General features: G+C 29.1%; 1 protein-coding gene across 1 annotated transcript; it reads left to right on the top strand.

Moving 5' to 3' along the window:
* The first annotated feature begins 3,596 nt into the window (after window positions 1-3,596).
* Window positions 3,597-4,838, top strand: LOC149251651 (early nodulin-like protein 14). Its single transcript, XM_089456559.1, has 2 exons — window positions 3,597-3,847; window positions 4,064-4,838. Exons 1-2 carry the CDS (start codon window positions 3,685-3,687, stop codon window positions 4,495-4,497), a joined length of 597 nt encoding a protein of 198 aa, XP_089312685.1. The 5' UTR covers window positions 3,597-3,684; the 3' UTR covers window positions 4,498-4,838.
* Window positions 4,839-10,580: the final 5,742 nt, after the last annotated feature.

The following is a 10,580-nucleotide window of genomic DNA, read 5'->3' as shown; positions in this document are numbered from 1 at the left end:
TTGATTCATATGAATCAAATATGTAGAAATGGAAGGGTCTACTCATTGTACATGGTATAGATTATTGCTTGGTGTCAGGGCAAGATTTGTAGCCCCTCTTTCTATTATGGTTGCATCCAATAGTGGGATAAAAATGAACATTTTGAAATGCCTATAGAGATGGGGTATTGACATTTCTACCTAAGATTAGGCAATACTCCTTTGACAAAGTAGTAATATCAACTCATCACCAAGGAATTGCACTATAACTCCACAAATTACTAGATGAAGGAGTATTCTCATTGTCAGAGACATTGCTTTCGCTTAATGGGCACTTGATTGTAAATTTTATTCACTTCATCATGAGACACTCATACCACACTAAAAAAGATCCTCTTCTCTAAGTGTTTTAGATGAGTAAGATTAACATTATATGTAATGACTAACTACTAATATAATGGAGAATTGGTTTTTCTTATGCAAATTTGTTTGTGAAGTATCTAGAAAATATTTATGTTGTTTCCTTTATTGTGCATGTCTTTAGTTTTGGTAATTTGAATGAATGTTGTTAAAATATAGCTAATGGAATAAACATGCACATTAAATATTCAATACTCTACACACGATTAACATGGAACCTATTATACACATCTAAGGTGAGGCTTCCTTCTTTAGGAAGGTTGAATATGTTGACACATTAGACTACATCAAGCCTATGTTAGACACATTTTTTAGATCCTAAGTTTGTCATAAAGGTAATAACTTGCAAGATATGTTCCCTCATGCTTTCTCATAAGTGTATATCATAACTCAACTGACTTGAACTTGTGAACCAAACACTATGAACAATAACATCAACATTGAAAATTATCCCAAATAAGACTTATTTTTCCTCTGATTCCAATCATTTGTGACACTTATATCTCAATCAATAATATTATAAATCACCACCCTTGATTGACAAAGAAGATTGTCATTTAAAATTTTCAAATGTGAGAAGTTTCTAACCATTACTTTCTCTATGAATGTTATTTTAAAATATTGTATACCACTCTCATTAAATGTGTAACATTTGAAGGAAAATTGAGATCTACAATAATTACAAACCATATTGCTATAAATGTTTTGAATGCTAATACTAATTTTTAAAATAAATATAAAAAAGAAATTGAGATATGCAATAATTACAAACAGTAATTGCAATATTATTTTTCTATAAAGGTTGTAACCACTTATACTAAGTTTTGAAATAAATAAAAAGAAAGGACTTTCCTTTTTAAATTTCATAAAAAAAATATTAAAATAATTTATTCTCTGTATCATAGTTAATTAATAAAAATATTGCAATGAAGAGAAAATTGTTCTTATTTTTTTTATTGAACACGTTAAGCAAAGAATCAAATATAAATTAGACATTAACATAGTTCTTCAATGACATGATACATAAATTTCTCTTTTAAATATTGTATTAATTATAAAAGATAAAAGTAAATGTAATATGTGAGAATATATGTAAATTTTTGGTGAAGTTTTTTTTTTGGTATTTAATGGATGTAATGTGAGATACTACACTTAGTTTATAGATAAAAAATTTATTAATCTTTTGTATTTAGTGGAATTCACAAATAAGTTGGGCTAGCTCACTGATATGACATGTAGTTGATTTTATCTGCTATAACTTTAGGTGTGTTCACATGGCCTCACACAGGGAACAAGGCTAGTCAAAATTTGGACCAACTATGTCATAGGAAATGACTTAACAATGCACTCTATCGCCAACTAATCTATAACTCAGGAATCATGGGGAGGTGCAGAGCCATAGGAAGGTACACTATGTCATAGGAAATGACTTAACAATGCACTCTATCACCAACTAATCTATAACTCAGGAATCATGGGGAGGTGCAGAACCATAGGAAGGTACCGAGAATCCAGTATGGGGGAGATGTTGTCACTTAATATTACATTACAAAACTTAAAAAAAAAAAATCATTAATTAATTGAAAAATAAATAACTACATATGTATCCAACAAGATTTTTAAAACTTAAACCACCTTAAATCCATCTTAAATCTAGATTTTTTTTTTTGTTTACTAATTTGTCTATGACCTACGCAATTCTAAGATTTCCTCGGATCACACTTACCTAGGCCACACCAATCCCTAACATGGTTGGATTTGTGCAGATAAAGTTTCAAACTTAAAACCTTAACACTTTATACACCATTTATTTGTGCAGATAAAGTTTCAAACTTAAAACCTTAACACTTTATACACCATTTTATTAGACATCTACAAACGTCAAATTTATTAATGTATAATTAATCTTATAATAAAAATAAATAAAAATTGATAAATAAAAAATTATACAATGTCTGTCTCGATATTTAATAAATTTAAATTAACTTAAACAAATCTATCGTACTTATAAAAAAATTATACAATTAAATATTAACATCATACACCTTTAAACTTAAAATAATATATTAACTACTATAATGGTCATATTTACATTAGATTCATATACATCTTTACAATTACTTAAACCATATTAACACCATACTTTTTTAAACTTTCAATAATATATTAACTATTATAACTGTCATATTTACCTTGAATTCATATACATCTTTACAATTATTTAAACAATATTAAAACTTTAAATAATATATTAACTACTATAACTGTCATATTTACATTGAATTCATATACATCTTTACAATTACTTAAACAATATTAGCATCTTACTCCTTTAAGCTTTAAATAATATATTAACCACTATAGCCGTCATATTTACATTAAATTCATATACATCTTTACAATTACTTAAACGATAGATTTGTCAATCAACATCGTATAAACCATTATTTGAATAGAATGAACCGCTTTGTGATGGTAGTCCTGTTCTTTCCCAGAAATTTCCACATATTAGTTATTTCCAAGAATATATGACAAATTTTCACATATTATATTACAACCTTTTTTTAAAAGAAAATACACATAATCAGAATATATACCTTCGAAAACTTTCTTTTTTAAAACAAAGTTAAGTTCCCTTCTTGAAAGATGATATCCAAAAATAATTGACCAGAAACGGATCTTTAGAAAACCACTGATATTCTGTTTTATGTGATAGCATCTCTTTTATAATGTTGACGACGATGGTTTGATACTTTGAGTGATATTTCAGCAACCTGGTAACTATTTGCTTTCCACAAGCCCCACAAAAGCGGGAGACAACTCCAATTTTAGATGAAGAAGATGCCATTGGAGAGTGCGAACATTAAAAAAAAAAAAAAAAAAAAATTGGTTTGTGCGAGTAATTTCCCTGTGTAACGTCCCATTCTGATATGATAGTTAAGTGTGAATAAATTTTAAAATGGCAACCTTAGGTGTGAGTAATTTCCCTGACTAGAAACTGTATTAGTTGGAGAACCTTTCTGGTTCGAATATTATTGATTGGTAATCTTTGGAGCAATAAATTTTGTGTTTTATTTCCTATCCCATTTGCTCGTTAGGACAAGTATAAAGCAAAAAGTAAAAGGTTGTCCAAGCATCCCAAATGAGAAGGCATGCAGTGTGCATGAATGATATATATAAATACAACAAATGGAGAATGGAAGGAAATATCAGATGGCATTTGAGTTCTCTTGAGTCACATCAGTTAATTGTGTTTGCCAGTCGGTCGATCTATCAATATCAGTTATGGCGATCCTCCTCATGTACTGTATTCTTCTGGCATTCATGCAGAGTGGATCTCATGCCTTTAAGAACTTCACAGTTGACTGGGAAGTACCCAACGATACAAACATTCAAATCTATACCGAGTGGGCTGGTAAAAACAGGTTTCAGGTTGGGGATTCTCTCGGTAAGAAATCTAATTTATTTATTTTTATGGGAAGTTTTCATAAAATTTCACTTTTATTTTCCAAATTAAATTGAGTTTAGATTAGTTTTTTTTTCAAACAAAGTTGAGTTCGGATTGGTTTTTCTTGTTGAACTAGGTTGAGTTTAGATTGGGGTCAATCCAGGTAGAAAGTTTATTGATTAATTGGTTGTGTTTGCATGGTTGTTTTGGTGTTAGTATTTAACTATTCAAGCGGGGATTCAGTACTTCAAGTAAGTTGTCAGGACTACGACAGCTGCAACACATCACAGCCCATACATAAATTCCAAGGTGGTTACACAGTCTTCAACCTGACCCAACAGGGCTCATTTTATTTCATAAGTGGGGCAAATGGTCATTGCCAGAAATCCCAAAAGCTTCATGTGATTGTTATGGCAATTCGAGGTGTGCAACGACCACCATCACCGCCACAGTTTCCTCCTGTCCCTGCCCCTGCTCCTGTTGTCCCTGCCCCTGTCCCTGCCCCTGTTCCTGCCCCTGCTCCCTCTCCCTCTCCCAGTATGGTTCCAGCTGTTCCTCCAACGAGTGCTGGTGTGCCTGCTGCTCCTCTCCTGCAATCGGCAGGTTTTATGTGTGGGTTGCTCATTTCTGTATGCGTGTTTGTTCTCTAGGCTTGGATTTGGATTGTTGTGGTGGCAGGCTATGGCCAATTTTATCAAAATAAATGTTCCGTGAGGCCACAGCCCCTAAAATGTGAGGTAAAAGTAGTTTAGTGTGAGCTTGGTGCGAGGACTATAGTGGCAGTTGATTTGAGATTTCTTAGAATAAAGCGATGCCGATTTGAGGGCACGCTATGTTCTCCATGATTTTATATATATATCTTTTGATTTGAAAATATTGTATTGTTATACTTCTGGAAAATTAGCATGGCAGCCATGTTGTCGTTGAACAACATTAATTTTCCTCCTTATAATTTTTCTGAGATTTAAGCATCACTTTGAGATTGGATTCACCAATATTGCATATAACAAATAAAAATAAGAGTGCAGTTTGGTCACAAAGCCTATTCGTGTTGCTGATTATATATTTCTGAATTATTTTCCCTTTTTTTTGCTGTAAAAATTTAATGATTAAAATTTATTTTAAAATATAAAAATTTTGGTAAATTTTATTAATTTTTTTAATATATAGATTGCAATATGTTTGATTATATTTTTGTAAAATTATTCAAATTTTATATCATTTTTATTGTTAGAGTAATTTATAATTTTAACTAGATTAAATTGTTGGTGGTGGTTTTTGAACTTCAAATTTATCACAATTCTATAATTTTCATTTCTAATATAACTTATTTAAAAATGAAAAATTTCAATATTAATTAATTTTTTTAATACCAATAAAATAACCAACAAAAATGTATTTAAACATTACCTCTTTTTTAAATTTCAAGATCCTAATATCTTTAAAATTTTGACCTAAAACATATTTATAATAGAAAAATAAAAATTAGCTTAAAAAAAACATGAAAAATTAACCATATACTAATCTGCCGAAAGAAAATTCATATACTCTGTAACACTGAAAATAACAATGTGTGAACAATTTACAAATATGAATGTGATAATTTGTACGTATAGTCCGATGCGTGCACAATGTTTGAAAAAGACCGAAATTTGGTCGGAAACTCTTTCAAATTAGATAGATAAAATAAGGAAATAATTCGATTCAAAATTTTTGAATTTTTAAAACATTTTATAATAGATTTAAATATTTTAGAATTTATTTCTAATAATTTGATTCAAATATTTTAATTTTTAGAATATGTTAAAAAAATTTAATTATACATTTTAAAATTGATCAAATTCACTTGTAATTTAGGTTTTTTTGGGATAAAGATTGTTTGTTATTTTATTTTAACTTGCTTTGCTAATTGAGTCCCCTTTTTGGGTCAGGCTTTGAGTAAAGTAAGGCTAATATATGCACGTGAGTGCATGATATGTTTCACGTGCATGATATGTTGGTCGGAGTAGATCGTTTGATCAACTCCCACCACGTTCGAATCCTGTGGGAGCTGTGCGATGCAGCATATTTGTATTAATGACGACTCTGCTCCCTTCTGCGACATTTGTATTAGTGACGATGTATATATATATACTCGCTTCAGTGATATGATGTATGATGCTTCTTCAGCGGGGATTAAATTCCCTCACTAAAAAAAAGTAAGGCTAATATATAACATTTCTTTTAAATGGTTTGGGCAGAAATTTTTTCAAAATAGATAGATAAAATAAGAAAATAATTTGATTTAAAATATTTTATAATAAGTTTAAAAAAATTATTTATATATTTTAAATTTTATCAGATTTATTTGTAATAATTTGATTCAAAATATTATGATTTTTAAAACAATTTAAAATATGTTTTAAAAAAAATTAGTTATACATTTTAAAATTTATCAAATTGACGTGTAATTTAGGTTCTTCTCTATAAAAGTTGTTATTTTAACCTGCTTTCCTAATTGGGTCTCCTTTTTTGGATTAAGCTTTGAGTAAAGTAATGGTAATATATAAAGTTTCTTTTTAAATAGTTTGGACAACGGGAAAAAAGCATTAGATGAGTTTTTGATGTCTCTAGTGGTATTAAATTTGTTGTGATATTTATATTTAGTTTGATTTTTTTATTTATTAAAATAAATTAAATTAATAAATTTTTTATATAAATTTAAATTTAATTGGAATCATAGATTTAAATTATAAAATATATATAAATTAAATATTTTAAAAATACTAAATTTATTTATATATTTAAAAATACATTTTAAATAAATAAAAACCACAACTTTAATCAAACAAATTAAACATCGGTTTGATGGTTTCCACTGCTATGAGACACTGGTTAGGTTCTGATTGTGGTGAGAATGAACTTAACCAGCGGGAAAATTGAATTTTACTAACACGATAAGTCATGTAAAATATATTCATTTAAATATCATTTGTGGGCGACTTAGTGGGCATTCGAAGTCTCCTAAAATCGCCCAAAGATTAGTGTTAATAGTGGATTGTAATGGCATATGATCTTTTTCCAATGGTATAATTTGCATAATTTGTAAAATTTAAGTGATTTAAAATTTGTTTTAATAATTTTAAAAGGTTCAATTTACTTATAGGTTAAAAAATAATTAAAATTTAAAAAAGTAGGTTAAAAAATAATTAAAATTTAAAAAAGTAATGAATGGAAAAGATATTTTTTTCCAGGAAAAAAAAAACAATATATATTATATCTGTTATAAAGGTACATTATAACCATGATGTTGTTTGTTGCAGTTATAGACAAAATTACAAAAGATAGAGATATTTCTCTCCAAACAAGATCCCAGGTCCTGTTTCTCACAATCGACAGAACCATTTTGGCAAAATTGCTGATATTAGTGCATTTACACATCAGTAGCAGGTAAGAAAATACAAAAAATTGCAAAAACTCAAGAGAATCATATGTCTCAGTTGAAGCTGAGCTGAAGGAACATATTCTGAATTGGAGAAAAAATCCTTGTATTTGAGAGAAATCTGTGTCTTCAAAAGACCTGCTCAAGTCATGTCGGAGGTGAAAAAATTGAAACGAAATAATATACCCTCAGATTAGAAACGAGCTTTTACTTAGATTATGACCCCATCTAACTCGGAGGTACATGCCTTCTTTGTAGAGGACACTGGTTTTGCCCAGCGGCCAAGCAGATAACTTTCCAAAAAATTTACAGAAGCAAATATAAATATATGCTTACAAAAAAATTCCAAACACTTTAACTTTTATAGCGATTTTGAGAAATCTTTCTCTTCAAAGTTATCCTGAAATTGATTTAATAGTGTGTACTTATCTAATAAAATTTAGAAAACAATAGAAAAAACAGTTTCAAGTAGCAAAACATAATATTCTTTAACCCAGATTAAGAAAACATCCCATGTCGAAGCTGAACCTTATCAAATTTAAAATGCTACATTGTAATGTTCCCACAGAGTTTTGGAACGAAAATAAAATAATTAAAATAAAAACAAAAATCTCAATTCTCAGCTCCGTCAGAAAGACGTGTTGAAGCGTTTTTATCCGGCCTCCTCGACCAAGAACCGGAGGAAAACGACAAATCGTATAAAGTCATTTTAAATTGTAAATTAATGTTTTGATAGTTTTAACGAATGGTAAATTAATGTCTTAATACTTTGGGGATTTATAGTTTGACAAAATAATATAATAATAATGAAAAATAAAAGGCGTAAAGTAATTCTTTTTATTATAATTAGAAAAACAGTGATTAATAATATCGTTAATTTTTTTTATTTTTTTTATATGATTACAATTTAGAATCTTGACAACTTATTCCACGTAATGTTAAGCGCTTTCAAAAAAAATAAAATCAACTCATAGTCTGAATTGTAAACGTAAATTCTAAAACAATTTGCATATATTTGATAATAATATTTTATTAATTATAATATTAATAATTTTTAATAACATTAATAATCTTATATTTCTAATTTATTTATAAATAATTTATAATTAAAAATATTAGATAACATTGAATATTAATATAATTATGTTTAGATTAATATATTAATATGGTTATTAGTATTAATATTAATTATTATAAATAAATGAATTTAAATTAATTATTAATTAATAATTTAATAAAATTCATGAATAAATTAATAAAATTAAAGATGGTCAATTATGGTTGAATTTAGTTAAACATGCTCAACTATGGCCAATCAATGTCAACTATCATCTATCATGATCAATCATGTTCAATGATGATCTTCCATGGTCAAACATGCTCCACCATCATCAACCATGGTCATAATGTTTAATCAATGTCCTTATAGTGAACATGATCAACAAGCATTAATCGTCCTTGAATATGGTCAACCATAGTCAATGTCTTTATGATCAACCATGGTCAACCATGAGCAGTCATGGTCAACAATGGTCAACCTTGATTAAAATCTCTTTCATCGTGATCAACAGTGATAGTGAACAATGGACAATCATAGTCAGCCATGGTCAATCATGGTCAACCATGTTTTATAAAATCAAACATGGTCAACCATGGTCGAACATTGCATTGTGACAAACATTGTCTCGATATGAAAATCAACTATGGTCAACCATGGTCCAACATCGCACATTGTGACAAAGATTGTCTCAATATGAAAATCAACCATGGTCAACCATGTTTATTTTAGTCTTTATAATATTTATCTTAGGATTTATATACCTTGGGTTTAGATTATTAGTTTCTTGCGTTTAATATTATTCCCTTGGATTTATAATATCAATCATGGTAAATCATGGTCAAATGTCGCATTGTGACAAAGATTGTCTCAATATGAAAATCAACCATGGTCAACCATGGTCCATTGTCACATTGTGACAAAGTTTGTCTCAATATGAAATTCGTTCATGGTCAACCATGGTCCAACATTGCATTGTGATAAAGATTGTCTCAATATGGTAATCAACCATTGTCAACCACAGTCAACCATGTTTATTTTAGGCTTTATAATATTTATATTAAGGTTTATATACCTTGGATTTATATTTTTTATCCATTTGGTATATTATTCCCTTAGGTTTATAATATCAATCCCTTGGATTTATTAATCTAAGGGTTCATACTCATAGGGTTTAATATTATTCCCTAGGTTTTTTTAGTCCCTTGGGTTTTTAGTATTAATCCCTAGTGTTTATTATTCCCTTGGGTTTATAATATCAATCATGGTCAACCATGGTGAATCATGGTGAACCATGGTCAAGCATGGTGAATCATGGTGAACCATGGTCAATCATGGTCAAGCATAGTCAACCATATTTTATAAATTCAATTATGTTCAACCATGGTCTAATGTCGCATTATGACACATATTGTCTCAATATGGGAATCAATCATGGTCGGATGTTGCATTGTGACAAAGATTCTCTCAATTTTAAAATCAATCATGGTCAAACATGGTCCAATTTCCCATTCTGACAAGAATTGTCTCAATATGAAAATCAACCATGGTCAATCATGTTTATTTTAGTGTTTATAATATTTATCTTAGGGTTTAGATACCTTGGGTTTATAAAATTAGTCCTTTCGATTTAATATTATTCAACCATAGTCAACCATGTTTTATAAAATCAATCATGGTCAACCATGGTTAATCATGATCAATCATGGTCCAACGTTGCATTGTGACAAAGATTGTCTCAATATGAAAATCAATCATTGTCTCAATCATGGCCCAACGTCGCATTATGACAAACATTGCCTCAATATGATAATCATGGTCAACCATGTTTTATAAAATCAAACGTGTTCATCCATGGTCAATCATGGTCGAACATCGCATTGTGACAAAGATTGTTTTGATATGAAAATCAACCATGGTCCTACGTTGCATTGTGACAAGGATTGTCTCAATATGAAAATCAACCTACGTCAACTATGGTAAATCATGTTTATTTTAGTGTTTATAATATTTATCTTAGGGTTTATATACCTTTGGTTTATAATATTAGTCCCTTAGGTTTAATAGTATTCCCATGGGTTCATATTCCCTTGGGGTCTTAGTATTAATCTCTTAGGTTCATTATTCCATTAGGTTTATAATATCAATCCCTTGGGTTTATTATTCCATTGGATTTATAATATCAATCATGGTCAACCATGGTCAATCATAGCCAACCATCATCAACTATGGTCAAGCTTGGTCTAATGTCGCAT

This window comes from Pinus tabuliformis, chromosome 7 (assembly GCF_031772625.1).
Source record: "Pinus tabuliformis cultivar Carrire ecotype Pingquan chromosome 7, CPIR1, whole genome shotgun sequence".
NCBI lineage: Eukaryota > Viridiplantae > Streptophyta > Pinopsida > Pinales > Pinaceae > Pinus > Pinus tabuliformis.
This window is presented reverse-complemented; position numbering and strand designations above follow the sequence as displayed.

Coding starts and splice junctions, on each gene's coding strand:
- LOC149251651 (XM_089456559.1), top strand. CDS start 3,685: ATGGCGATCCTCCTCATGTACTGTATTCTTCTGGCATTCATGCAGAGT. Junction 3,848..4,063: donor TCAGGTTGGGGATTCTCTCG/GTAAGAAATCTA, acceptor TTTTGGTGTTAG/TATTTAACTATTCAAGCGGG.